This window comes from Oreochromis niloticus, linkage group LG7, assembly GCF_001858045.2.
Source record: "Oreochromis niloticus isolate F11D_XX linkage group LG7, O_niloticus_UMD_NMBU, whole genome shotgun sequence".
Lineage (NCBI taxonomy): Eukaryota > Metazoa > Chordata > Actinopteri > Cichliformes > Cichlidae > Oreochromis > Oreochromis niloticus.
The window spans coordinates 7,566,105-7,581,246 of record NC_031972.2 but is presented as its reverse complement, the minus strand read 5'-3'; the positions used below and the strand labels follow the sequence as shown (position 1 = coordinate 7,581,246).

The window sequence follows — 15,142 nt, the reverse complement described above, 5'->3', positions numbered from 1 at the left end:
AACAACAAGCAAAACCTAACATCTCAATTGGTACTACCACCCTTGAAAGCTCTTCACTGCCTTACAGATGCAAAACAGGCCGGCGTGGCATTAGATCCCTAATGCTGCTAGTGGCTGCAATACATGCCATTTGCACTCTGAATCTCTATGATTAAGATGAAGAGTGCAAATGTTTAAGACCACCTGCCTGATCATGTTCAAAGCGAGTATCAGAATGGGGGAAAGGGCGACTGAACGTGGTGTGCTTGTTGGTGCTAGACAGGCTGGTCTGAGTATTTCAGAAACTGCTGATCTACTGAGATCTTCCCACACAAGCATCTCTAGGGTTTACATAGAATGGTGTGAAAAAGAGAAAACAGCCAGTGAGCGGCAGTTCTCTGGCCAGAGGAACTCTGAGAAGAACAGCCAGACTGCTGGTAACAGGAACTCAAATAACCAAACCATGTAAATGCACAACATGTCAACCCTTGAAGCAGATGAGCTACAGCAGTAGAGGACCACACTGGGTGCCACCACTGTCAACTAAAAACAGCAAACTGAGGCTACAATTTGCACTAGCTCAGCAAAATGGACAGGAGAAGAAAAATGTTGCCTGGTCTGATCAGTCACGATTTCTGCTGTTTGGTGTAAACAACATGAAAGCATTGATCCATCCCGCTTTGTATCATTGGTTCAGAATGCTGGTGTAATAGTGTGGGTGATGTTTTTTTGGCACACTTTGAACCCTTAGAACCAACTGAGGATCATTTAAATACCACAGGCTACCTGAGTATTGCTGCTAACTAATCATCTTGTGATGACTGTTTCCAGCAGAACAACACATCTACATCACAAACCTCACATAATCTCACACTGGATTTTTTTTTTTAAATGATGGTGAATCCACTATACCCAGATGGCCTCCACAGTAACCAGATCTTAATCCAATAGGTGGAACGGGGCATGATGCATGATGGATGTGCAGTGGACAAATGTGCTGCAACTATGCGACGGTGTCATATGGACCAAACTCCCTAAGGAATGTTTCCATCACCTTGTTGAATCTATGCCACAAATCACCATAAATAAAGGCAATTCTGATGGCAAAAGGGAATTCAACCTATTACTGGCGATAGATACCTAATAAAATAGCCTTTAAAATAGAAATGAACACACTGAAATGAACTGGAATTTTCCTTAACATGGAAGCTAAACAATGACTCTCCTCATGAACACTAATGGATTTGACCATTACAGCGGTTACTAATACGAGTTTCATCTTATACTGCAGGAAGTGGTTTCTTTCACTGCGGTATAATATACACACAAAATACACAAGCTATTGATACTCTCTAAGAGTCTGCTTTCGATTCTTGAAAATCCATTATGTTAATTGTTCTCTATATGGCCCCTGAATGATATCAAACATATGATATTAATAATATCTTAATTTAGTAAAAATGTTTTTCATAAACAGCCTATCAGCAGTAGCAGGCTGTCTCTTTGTGTTGGAGTGTGTAACAGAAATGCGGCTCTCTCCTCAAGCTCCTGCAGCCCAGAGGAGAGACTTTCCCTTCGCGGAGATTAGGATTATAGCCATACTAAGTCTGATTGAACACCGGAGAACAGCTCTTTCTGCATGTGTGTGTGACTGTGAGGATGGGCTTTTTTGTACACGACCAGACACAGAAAGAGAGCGAGGTCCTAAAATCCGAGCATATAAATGCCAGTGTGTATATGAGGAGAACTCTTTGGTAATTGAGAATCTGCGCAAGATTATACATGTCTAAATCAGTCAGCGTGCATAAAAAGGTGAGGTGTAATGTTTGTGTACGTGTGCATGTACACCTACACCACGGTTGTTCAGAGCGCAGTAGGAAAACGTCTGTATGAATACAGATAGTGAGTTTTGAACTTGTGCTTTGTGTTTGTGTGTCATGAGTCATGAGTTACCCATGGAATCTGCATTTAAAATCAATTTTAGTGTGAAGTATGGCGTGTGGAGGATATACGTTTGTGCTCACGTGTGTGAAGTAAATGAGCCTGTAAGCAGGAGAAGGTAAAATATCTCTGTGTGTGTGTGTGTGTGTGTAACTCAGTGAAAGAGCTGCAGGTTTGTGACAAACGGCAAAAGATTAGGAGGGAGCAGGGAGGATTTAAGTTACCAATCTGCCTCAAATTTGCTCATTTCATCACCACTATTGCAGGCAAATGTTCCCATTGCACTGAAATTTAACACATTCCAGACGAGCTGAGCCTTGAGTGAGGAACTGATTAAAAATATTTAAACAATTCTGTGAGTCAGAACCTGTTTGCAAATTCCAGTAATTGTTATATTTCAACACATTGTGTTGGATGTTTGCATTTTCAGTAACGCTGAAACACTGCCATGGCTGAGAGCTGTCCAACCTTTTCCTGGGGCACTTGACTGCTGGCTGATTACCTGGGGATGAGTGTTTCACCTTTACGGTAACCATCGAAAAGAGAGAAGACTGGACATAGAGCGTCCTAATGGCCCTAAGCCCATCACAGCTGGAGTCAGAAATCCAACTTCTAGTTTTAACAGGTTGTCAATTGCCGAGCAGAGTATATACAAGAGGAATTACCTGCTACTGAAGCCCGTTTATCATTCAATAAATACTAGAATTATCACAAATTCAGCAATGAAATAAGATCTGCATTGCATCCTTTGAAGGTTACAGCATGATTATATAATGCCTCTGTTTTAACCGCTTCATTGGCTGTAATTTTTGTTCAGTGATTACAAACAAAGTGGGTAAAATCAGCTTCTCTTTTCTAACAGGTGGTCTTCATATTTAATATGTTACTGGCAGACTGGCACATCTGCATGCTATTTTCCGCTCAATGCTAACTCATGTTTTTAACAGGTGGTCATTCAAAACTCAAAGTTTTAATAATTACTTTAAATTGGGAACTATGTGAAAATGTTTTTTAATGGCTATGGAGGTGATGCTGTGCTCAAATAAAAGGGTAAATCTACAAATAAAACTAATAGCAAAACATCGTCATCCTCATTATAGAAATAAAGAAACAAAAATGCGGTTAGGAAGTTTTGGTCTTAGAGAAGTAAGAGTTCAAACACAAACCCGCTTTGTTGGAAATATTACACTAAACTCATTACAGAAAGATTTCATCTTTGCTTTTAACTCCTGGAATGGAACAAGTGGTTACATAAGTAGCTACTGTAGCTACTTATGTAACCACTTGTTCCATTATACTCTAGTTAGCTGGACAAACTAAAATCTAGCAAGCCTAAAAACATTTTAGTTACTGAGAAAAATTAAAAACAAAAGTTTTTAAAATCTGTGTTTTGCTCTCATCACAGCACCATATACTGTTGAGCATGTAACAGCATGTAACAGGCACTGTTTGAAAAGTTGGACATTTTAGACCAAAAATAATGACAAATTAAATTAATTTGAGAAACATATGTTCACTTAAATTGTACATCATATTGTAAATATGCAGTCAAGTGTCTAACTATCCTTTTTTCTTTTAAAGCCTCATTTCCATCAGTACGTTCAGGTGTAAGTAGCAGGCTGACACTGGAGGTTATCATTATTTTTAGCAGCTTTAGCAGCTAACTGCTTCAGACAAAATGTAGTCCTCAACAGCTCGGTGCACAACAACAGCTTTCTTGAGACCAGAAAAATACTCAACACTGCCTTCTATCACAGAAGGAAGCTACTCTGAAACTCCGAAACTACTCTGCAGTGTCAACATGTTGCAAATAACGAAAACAGATTCCTGGGTGGATAATGATGACATTTCCATATCTATTTAACATTTAAGTAGTAATTTACAGGTATTCACGCATCACATTGTTCCCATGGTTTGGACCCAGTGCATCTTGTAAAGCTTCAAATATTACTGTGTATGTATGTAGCTTGTGAAAGTGCATTATTGTGAGAGGCTATGCAGACATTTTGTGCTGTGAGCTTTGGGTGCTCTAATTCGATGAACTTTTATACGATCCCTTGCACCATGCACACACATGCCTTCTTGCTAAATGTAGCATAGATAAAACAGGATACTTCTATGTATGTGTTCACTTGGGAAACATTAGAGCCTTGAGGCAAAACTGCTTCTTGTCCTCCTAAATACACAGAGTTTATGTCAAAAAGGTAATCAGCATATATATAAACACATTGACTGAGCACAAACTCCTACACTTTTCCATTTTTGCCTGATAAATTTAGCATACTGCCCATTCCCACAACACTAATTTCCCCACAACATGTGTTCATATGGGGGTTTTCCCTGAAAGATGTTAGGATTTCATTAATTTGGTTATGAATAGCATCAACCTCCAGTGACTGCAGATGAAAATTAGCCTATATGGTTAAATCTAGCAAATTTACACAATGGACCTAAGTGCATGTGTTAATATATAAACCTTTTCCTTCTTAAATAGAATAAACATAATGGAACTCAACTGTTATCCCAGATGCTTTGCATTAAAAATGTAATATAGCCTTTCCTTTCTTGGCCGGTTTAATGTGTAGTGTTGCATCGATTTAATTAAATACTTGTTTTCCTGACTTCACATTGTAAAAGTTGTTGTTGTGAGTACAGGTTATATCACTCCAGCACCACTGGTTATGTATTTTCTCTCTGCCGTTTTTTGAATACCAACATTTGCAATCATGTACCAGCGACTTTTTCAAAAACTCATACACCCCATGATTCAGTAGGTTGTAGAGCCACTTTCAGCAGTAATAACTTGGAGAAACTGTTTACTGGATGACTTTGTATCAGTCTCTCAGATCATTGTGGAGGAATTGTAGCCCTCTCTTATTCACAGTGTCGCTTCAGTTCATTAAGGTTTGCAGGCATTGATTTTAATGCACAGCTATCTTAAGGTCCCACCACAGCACTTCATGCTGAAGTCTGGGTCAATGAAACACTGTGATTTTTTTCTTTATCAGCCATTCTGTTGTAGTGTTGCTGAGATCATTGTCCTGTTGCATCAACTAATCTGAGTCAAATTTTAGATATCAGTCAGAAGGCCTCACATTTGACTCTGCAATACCTCGTTGTTCGAAGGAGTTCGCGGTTTACTTAGTGGCTAAACATCTCCACTTTGGTCTTGTCTGTCCATTGTTGTCAGATACAACTTTGCAAACTTAACCCATGTTGACATGTGGGTGGGGTTTTGGGGGGATTTTTGTGTTTTATTTCTTCCTGGCAACTCTTGCTAAACAAGTCATTCTTGTTCAGTGTCTTTTCTAATTGTACCATCATGAACTTTAACATTTACTGAGATCTGTGGAGTCTGAGGTGTTGCTCTTGGATTTTTTTTTGCAGATTTTCTGAGCATTGCACGGCACAAGATTAAAGTGAATTTGCAGGGATATGCACTCCTGGGACGACTCTGGCATTGTGTTAACATACACATGAACGCTCCAGACTAGCAAAATGACAAAACATATACTTTTACAGAGGTGCTCAGACCGTAAGGGTGTACTTTTTTTTTTTTACATTACTGTATATGAGTACTCAAAGTATTTTTTTCCAGTATTAGAGAATTAAACCAAAGTGCATGGAGGATATTTAAACTATCCATTATATTTTATATAATCAGAAACAATCAACTCTCTTTCAGTACATCTGTAGAGAAAACATGAATCTTGACAAATATAACTGTACAATGTGGTGCACAGATGTCCAATCTGAGAACACACTTTATAAGAAATACCACAAAATCAAGCATGTAAGGAACTACATTATCTTCATTCTGCTACATCTGGAGCCTGGTTCTAGCTCACAAAGCTGGGAAATTGTTGGAGAGATAGAGAAGGAGGGAAAAAAGGGTCGTTGTGTACATGCAGTGAAGTTGGCACAGAGTGCATGTGTGTATATGTGTGTGCTCTCTCATTGCATGAGTGCTATAGGAAATATATTAATAAAAGAACTCAATGTGTGGCAGCGATTGCGCCTGGCTATTATAAAAGAGGACTCTCTCATTCACTGAGTTGCACAAAAAGGTGTGACATCATCAGGGACACACAAGAGTTTCTACTAACAAGAGACTAAAATAGACCATGACGCCTCTCTGTCTCTGCCCCTCCCTCTGGTAAAAAATCTTCTTGTTGTTTATCTGTCTCCCTTTCTTTCCTCATTTGTCATTCTCTCATTCATTTTCCATTTCAACCATTTCAACATTTCACGATACCCAATTTCTCCTCTTTACAACAATCAGTACCACCTTTCTGTTTTTAACCCTTTTTCTTTTGGTTTATAAAAGACACAGGGTTAGAGTTGGATCAATGTCCCATTATAACATTATTGCAGAGATATAAACGTGCAAGCTAATATTGTACTTACTGTAAACATTAGCTGACATCCCCCCAATATGTAATCCAGAAAAGTGTAGTCCCTTGTAATCTAGAGACACAGGAAAAAGCAAGAAATCAGGAAAATAAGAATGCAAGTGAGCACTGATCTGCTGAAGATCAGATCTACAAATGAAATAGTATTTTCCATCATTCACCATTAACTTCGCTGCAAACATAAACACAGACACTATTGATTTTTAATTTTTTAAACAAACCTGACATATATTTTTCGTGATATAATGTGCAACCAGTAGAGCACCACTTATCTTGTTTGAGCACTCCAATTACAATGAATATTTAGCATGGATTTTACCGTCATTAGTCTAATCCCTGCTGGCAGCCAACAAATATAATTACTATATTAGCCATTTTCTTCATGTGCTGTGCCCTATGTGTGTCTCTGTACAAAGGCTTGTTCATGATTGTGCGTAAGAAAAAAAAAAGAGGGAAAGAAGGAATGGAATCAATTATGAAAGCTTGTCATTGCACGCACACAGCTTTAATGTTATTCCAACAGGCATCTAAAGACTGCATGGTTCAGCTTAATGTGTCCTCTGTGGGGCTCTGAGCCATCGTACTAATTAGCTATTCAAGTGGAGTTATGAACGCCCAGTTAGAAGTGTGTCAGTTGATCAAAACTGAAATTCACTGAGTCGAGTGTTAAGATGGATCATTAAGACGTGATGAGAGGCCGGATAATTTATTTGATTTGCTACTGTAGGTGGGTTATTTTTGTTGCTCCTGCTTAGATTGCTAATGGAGCAAACTTATTGAGCTAATATTTAAAACAAAAGTTTGATATTACCAGTGGTATTATCAAACTTTACTCAATTGTACTGCTGAATTCATTGTGAAATATCACCTAGCTGTGTTGCTCTGTGTGGACTGGTTTAGTTCATTACTGCAGGAATTACTGCAGAACTTTCCAGTGAAGTCTCATGGTTCACTTACAAATCCTGGTGCAAAGGGATGCAAGTTGGCTCGCACAGAATATCAGAAAGTTAAAGTACACAAGTGGCTGGTAAAGATGTAGCAGCTAAATAGAGAGCATTTCTCTTCGAAGCTGGAGCAACTAAAAGACAAATAAGTAGAAATGTAGAAAAACATCACTGTTCTGTTTCTTCTGCCCCCTTCCTAAAAACTTTCCAGGGGACTTTAACTGTTTGTTAACACATATATCAATTAGCCAGTCGCATGGTAGCAATCCAGTGCATTTGGCCATGCAGAAGTTCAGAGTGAGCATCGATGTGCAGCTGACAAAGGTTCAGCAGCTGTGTGATGCTATCATGTCACCATGGACCAAAATCTCTGAGCAATGTTTCCAGCAGCTTGTATGCTATGAAGAATTAAGGCAGTTATCAAGGCAACAAGGGGCTCCGAACCACGACTAGCAAAATTTACTTAGTAACAGTATCAATCACAGTGTTTTATTTTATTAATTTTTTTTTTTTTTATCTACTATAAGCTTAGCATCTGTATAAGAGCTACAAGCTTTCAGTTAAAACCACCATTAGACCATTTGGAAACATGAGAACATGACAACTAATAATGCTGAATGCTTGAGCATGTAAAACCAAAATGTTGTTTTCATCCTTTTAAAATATCACTCAATTTCCTGACTGAGTACAGATTCCCCAGTTAACAACAAAGCTGTAACTATTGTTATTTGCTTCTTAATTTATTTTTCCTGGCATATTTCTCCGCAGGGAAATATGCCAGGAAAAATAAAAATATTGATCTGATTTTAGATTTGGAAAGACGTTTGATATGTGAAGCCACAAGTTTAATGTGTCGGTGACAGCAGTAAGAAAAAGAACACATCTACTGAAATTCTAATACATTTATACGCAACCGAAGATTAAGATTGCTAAGAAACCTCCATCGGTCCTCACCTTGCAGGACTTGACAATGATAACTCCAGAATTTTTATAGTTCTTCTTCTTTTTCTGTTTCTTGGGATTAATGCAGTCAAACTCCACCTGCAGATACAGGAACGGGTAAGAGGAAATGAAAGAAATTAAAATTAATGTGTCACTATCAGTAACAGAGGAGTGGGTTTAGCAGGGACAATACAAGGAGAGGAAAAGCTGAGATGACAGCAGAGTTGAAAAGAGTTGGTGTGAGATGGGAAAACGATCAGAGAAGCAGACGATCGAAAGACTGTGACTTGGATTCACAGCTTCCCCATAATGATGAGACCAGGTTCACCTTGACTGTCAAACTATAGTGATTACCATTAATACAGTTACCTACATGTAGACAGAAAATGAAAACAATACAGATTGAATTTTATGTGATGCCGTTGAAAGAAAAGTGAAGGCGAGGATGGCTGTTAATACTGTAAGTCACACAGACACACTCTAAGGTGGCCATGTCTGATCAAAACAGACATTTTAGTCAGTCAGCGATTCATATGACAGGTAACTCTAAATGCCTTGTCGTGTTACTAAGGCTCAGCTAAGAGATATTTTACATCTCAAAAGCACTTCTCTTTTTTATCTTTCTTTTTTACATTCCATTCTCGCTCTCTCTCTGCTTACACCCCCCACTCCCCCCTCATCTCTCCATCCTGCCTCTTATCTTTATTTCCTTGTTATTTCCCCCACCCAACATCATTACCACACATGATGAGACTCAGTGGGAGAACAAGTCATGAGGCCGCTTTGGCACATGCACGCATGCAGTTTCACAAGCAACACACACACACACACATACACACATGCACACACACAGACCTGCTAATGAATGACCTATGTTCTTATCAGTGCATCATACATCTTTAACAGATCAGGAACTCACAAGAATAAATCTCAATAAAATATAATATATAAGTCTAGTAATTACAGTGTACTTACTTAAATATTGTCTCTTTATTATTATCTAATTACCCTACTACTAAACTGTGTACACACTCGAAACGATTCACTCGTTGCACTCTGCTGTACGATGCCTGGTTGCTTGTAGATATTCCAGGTTCTGGTTGCCTACGTGACCCTCTAATGTGTTCGCATCCAGGTCATATGTCATATACAGGTCCTCGTCTGGAAATTGAGTGAAGTTTATCTTAGGCCCTGCCCACTTTCAATCACCAGCTTTTATTTCACCTGTGTTGGCTCAAAATCGCTGAATGTGATTCACTTTCTTTAGTTTCTTGTTGCAATGTTGCCCTAATTGCTTCCAGTGTGTACACAGCTTGACACTGCATTACGAAAGGATTCAAATGCTTAAATTCATTAGCTTCATTTTTATGTATGCTGCACATCCTGCCTTCCTGGCTTGCACACCTGTTTGTTCGCATTTCTGGGGCCCACCCTGCACCCCCCTATTCTCGCCTCTTTCATATGTGTAACAGCGATATCCTAAACCTGAAGGCACCACTTGTCCTGAGTAAGCCCTTTCTCGAACCGCAATCTCTGACCTAGATCATTTTCTTCTCATAAGCCTGTCACCTTTATTATCAATAAACAGTGTTAAATCATGTTTGAGTTGCGTTATCTGCTAGCGAATAGCATGCTAACATGCCACCTGCTAAAATGGAGCCACAAGCACAATCATGTCAGTGTTTTACCTCCACTGAGTTCTGGGCTTCACTCATCTTTGCAACTGTGGTCTGAAACTCTCCAATGAAGTCATGTCCTCCATCATTATCGTAGTCATAACACAGCACCTGTAATCGTGCAGAATGCATCACATCATGCTAGTCTTTTCTTTCACATGGGCAGCTTATAAATAAAAGCGGAAACTCAAGCGGTTATGTGGTTTCTGGTATCTGTGTCCTACTTTCACTTCTGTACTGACTCTTCACTTCCTTTTTAATTTTTTTTGAAGTTTGACATTCTGGCCAAAGGACATTATAAAGTGATTTTTTAATTTCTTTTCACAGTTGATCTCACCTGTTAGATTCAGTGAAGATTACGTTTGATACTAAACATGTCTTCTAACAGAGAAAGTAAAAATTCTTACTACTAACCTTGATGCTTCTGTCCACATCTCCATTGCACAGAGAAATGAGAGGCACGGTAAAAGGTTTCCACACTGGATCTAAAGTGTTCTTTATGACCTGAAGTCACAGACACAAAAATAGGCAGATTACCGAGCAGCGGATGTATGATGCAATTACCTGAACTTACGTCTGTAATTAAAGTTGTACCACTTTGTGTGAGGCCAAGTTTAGCTGACAATGACAGTCGATGATAATAACAGTCAGATGAAGGTAAGTTTAACCTCTGCCAATGACTCACCTCTGTCCTGTGCACAAGCATCCATTTACCATCTTCTCCCTGTTTGTGAAACTCCAGGTAAGGGTCTGACTTCCCAAAGAAGTCCTGCACAAACAAACACACGGCGAATTTGCCCTCATGTCTTTTTTGTCTGTTTACATTTCTTATCTCTTTCACAAAACTGCAACCACTAACCACCGTTTGACAACTGCAACACTACAGGTGATTTAAATTTCTAAAAAAATGTTTCTTCGAACACTTAAAAGATAAGATTGATTAATTAATTTACTGGAGTTTTAACCACAGCATACAGCAGGTACACAGCTTCAGCTTGAATCCTACTCACAGTTATGATGTTTCTGACCCAGCAGCTAGAGTTGCAGTATATCAAAGCTGCTTAAACGCCGATATTTAATATGTAACAACTTTATAATGTCAACAATTTTTAAAATTGTCCTTCAATTGGAAATAACACCATGTGATAGTGTTTAAACGGTACATATGTGTACAGTAGTACACAGTGCATTGAACCCTAGGCCAAAACACCTTGTAATGTTAGATAAAGGTAGCACCTATTATGGCAGCTGAGTCATTGTGCACACTTCTTTTTAATATTTCAGGGTTTAGAAACATGTTGCTGTTACAAACCCACCGAATACTTCAAACCCCTTTCCATACCTGTTTTAACAACCCAGAATCACTAGCACCATACACAATACACACAATACACTTTCAGTTCAATCATGCCCGCGGCACACATGGCCTATATGTGCGTTTCCTGTAATTGTCGTTTGTCCTGGTTCCTGGTTTCACCCAGTGATTTTAGCCTGATATAGACAGGCTTTGGGAATGTTATTTTTCCTTAATGTTGTTTCAAACAAAGTGTTGTTAGGGACAACTTCATTGAATAAATTTCTTTGAAAAATTATTTTTGTCATAGTCTTTGTTATCAGCGACCTTATGCAGTAAGTCTAATTGACACTGGGAGATTATACAGCGGTTTGTTTGTTTTTTACTTTACTATAATCTTATGATATTTATAGTCAACTAAAACTAAACTGAAATCAAAAGAATTTAGATGTTAAAATTATGACTGAAGTCATTTTATGCTTTAGTCAAAAGGCTACGACTAGAACTAAATCACAATTATCTGCCAATACTAAATGCTGCAGGAATGACAGTTGGAGGTTGCAAACATCCAAAAATACATATTTACTGTGTCAAAACAACCTTTTTAATTCCAGCTATCCCAGCACCTGATAGCCTGTTGGTTGGCAGACAAAGGTGAAGACTATGAAAGCATTTACTGTAAATCTTGTCTGTGTGGGCTGTATTTGTGTGTCCTAAAGTGGTATGCATGCTCAAATATATCTGAGTGTGTGTGTATGTGTGTGTTTGGATTTGCACCCTGAGTGTGTGTGTGTGTGAGCGTGCGGGGGTCTAACTGCCTACCTTCTTATCCAGTTTACGCCCACTCAGGGTCAAAGTGATGATTCTGTTGTCAGACAACTCCTGCGCTGTTATCTAAAATAAGAGCACCACACAACATTAGTGGCAGCAGATGCACTCACAAATATTAACATTCACATCAACAACAGCAACAGGAACAGTTGGCAAACACGGTAACGGTAGCAGCCTCGACGACTTAGTGTGTCATCAGGATCAGCGACTGTAGCCGTACCGTTCACGTAAACATCACAGACAACAGCAAGTTTAGGTGACATAGCACAGTGTGCATTTTTTACATTTGTCTTGTAACTCATAATGTGCACTGAGATATTAACACCTTTCAGTGTGGTGCATGGCCAGGTCACCAGGTTAATGACTTCCATATATTCCTTATACAGCACTATTAGATTGCTGACTATCCTTTAAACAGATCCTCAGAGGGTCCGAGGGCTGTTTTTGATGGCGGTCATGCTCCGAGTCACTTACTTCTAATTAGATCTGGGGGCAACATGGTGACCCGTAACACCCCAGTTTAAGGAAAATACTAATGCCAATAAGCTTGGGGTGTCTTTACTTTATTTATTTATTTAAACCAACATAACTGATGATCCAATGGGATCCTTAAAAAATCTGGTCTCTTCTGGGGACCATTTCTATTTTATTTTTGTAAATAAAGTTTTTAAAAAACAAATAAAAGGTCATAATATTTTCTTTTAAGAGACAGTAGACATTCTTACTGTAATGGATCCTTTGCCAGCTGGCTTCCCATTGGCTAAGATCAGGGGTCTGTGAAGTTTCTTATTGGACACAATCTATTGGATAAGAGACAATCAGGACAACAATTATTTATTTTCGGAATTGAGCAAAAATCCACTTTAAAATACAGTCTGCATCTAATTGTAAGGATAAGTTCCATCTAGTTCAGTTTATCCTATCCCTTCTTCTTTAGACTATGCCTGTAGATATAAAGAATATACTTCAAACCAAAGAAGAAGAAATCATTCAGTACCACTCCCAGTGTGCAAACAAATGCTCCCAGGAAGTCGTGCTCGTCGAGCTGTGTGGCACACTTGTCTTCATCGAACATGGCAAAGCGAAGTTTCTGGATTTCTTCAAAGTGGTAGTCCACCTGGAACTTCACTCCAAACACCGGATTCAAGTTGTTCACAGCTGTTTCAGTGCGTCCCAGCTAAAGGTCAAGAAACAAGGAGAGAGAATAAATAATTCAAGTATTGTCCCTTTTAACGTTTCACCAGCGTGTCATAGTCCTGGTCCTGAACTATCGAGCTCTGTCCAGCGCTTGTTTTTAATTGATCATGACTTGATTCCTTGTATGTTGGTTTATTCCTTGCTCAATAGTATGCTCTTGTGTCCTGTTGTCAGGTCTTCATCTCTCTGCTAAGTTGGTTTCCATTTTATTTTGGGAGCCCTTTGTGCTTAATCCTTAGTTTTACTTCCTTTGTTTTGTTATACCTCATTAGCCTCACCTCTTGTACCTAGTTGTTCCCTGTTATCCTGATTAGTCCTAGTGTGTCAGTTTGTAGAAAGAGCTTTGGTTGTTCTTTGTTGTGATGTCTGTTATCCTTTCCTGTGTGTCCTCTACCAGTTAGAGTCTTGAGTTTGGACCTTTTTTCCTTGTTCCTGTGTTTTGGATTGCTTTCTACCACCATTAACAATGAGCTTTGTTAATCCTGCCTGGCTGTAGAGTCTGGTTTTGTGTAGGCACTACATTACCAAAATAGCTGCTCACCTGCATCTAACAGTCTCAAAGTCACCACAAAATGTAAGTTCCGCCCCTTTCAGCAAAACACAAGTGGCTAGTTTTTCACTTGGTTTTCTTTCCATGTTCCTTACACAAGACTTGAATGCCAAAATAATAGGTTAAAGTAACTGTGACTCTTCTGTTGTGGAAAACTGCAAGACTGGGTAGTCTCTGCAATCTTGCAACATGTGGCAATTTATACAGAAGGTTTGTAAATTCTTAATGAAAGCTTAAAAGACTAAAAATAAATGACTAGAAACATTATAATGAATTGAATTGTTAGTATGAATATATGTAAATACTATCATACATAATCATCAATTTAACTTTTGAGTATTTAGTTGCAAAAGTTTAAATGATTAAAATTAAAATTAAAGATGGACTTTTTTTGGAAGCTTTTGGAATCTTACAAAGCTGCAAAAAACAAACAAACAAGTTTTTATATAGTAAAAAATATTACTGTTTGTGTTTACAAAAAGTAAAGTATGTACATGCATATGCAATTTAATAAAGTGATACTGATATGGATCTGGCAACTGTAACACACCAAACGACTGTAAATAGTTTGAGTCGCTACATATGTATGTGTCTGTTTTTACACTAGGGATTCCAAGAGAATGATGTTTAGTGTTAACATTAGTTTTGACACACACTTCTCAAAAAACATTTAATACTGAATGCATTAAACAAGAATCAGCCTCGGGCAACTCTTCAGCATCCCTGATTGTGACACCGGTGCGTCGTAAAATCTGTGGCGCCCACTCAAAGCAAGGATTCCCCCCGATAACAAGATGCAGCTAAAAAAAAAAAAAAACTTGGCCAGTGATGATCAAAACTGTGGGAGTGTGTTAGACAGAGACCCAACAATGTGCCTCCTACCTGCCATCCCCAGAATTACTATAGATTGCTATAAATATTATACCTTTGTCTGACGCTGGGTTGATAAAGAACATCAGATTTATCTGAACTTTTAAAGTAGCCTGCTGCTGTGGTTTGTGGTAAATGTATCCTTAAACAAAAACAAAGTCCTAAAAAGCTGCAGCCGTCTGACAGCACTTTATCCAATTTAAGGGCCCTTTCCCCTAAAGCCATTTGTTTTTGATGTTTCTCAGTGCGCTGTGCTCTCATGGCCCCAAAGAGCAGTCCAGACAGCAGACAGATAAGAGGGTGTGGGTGCCTGAAAAGAGTGCTGTGAGAGTCATGTTCTTTGCTCTGACTCTTCTAAACCAGGTAGTTGACTGGCTAATCCCACGGCCGCGCTACTCTCCAGCCTGACTCACCCAGGACACATAAAATCATTAAACGTGGTCACATATACTCACCCTGTCACCACTGAATATAAAAGGCCTTAAAAAAGTTCAGCTCATTCCTAT

The 15,142-nt window shown here is 38.7% G+C and overlaps 1 protein-coding gene across 1 annotated transcript in view; it reads right to left on the bottom strand.

Moving 5' to 3' along the window:
* The window catches only part of cpne2 (copine II), a 50,651-nt gene that overhangs the window by 24,071 nt on the left and 11,438 nt on the right, over positions 1-15,142 (bottom strand). Inside the window, exons 3-10 of the mRNA XM_003439596.4 lie at positions 13,017-13,196; positions 12,745-12,819; positions 12,011-12,082; positions 10,580-10,663; positions 10,309-10,398; positions 9,907-10,005; positions 8,231-8,317; positions 6,328-6,387 (exon numbers count right to left, since the gene is read on the bottom strand). Coding sequence (XP_003439644.1) covers positions 6,328-6,387; positions 8,231-8,317; positions 9,907-10,005; positions 10,309-10,398; positions 10,580-10,663; positions 12,011-12,082; positions 12,745-12,819; positions 13,017-13,196 — 747 coding nt within the window. The remainder of the gene's footprint in view (positions 1-6,327; positions 6,388-8,230; positions 8,318-9,906; positions 10,006-10,308; positions 10,399-10,579; positions 10,664-12,010; positions 12,083-12,744; positions 12,820-13,016; positions 13,197-15,142) is intronic.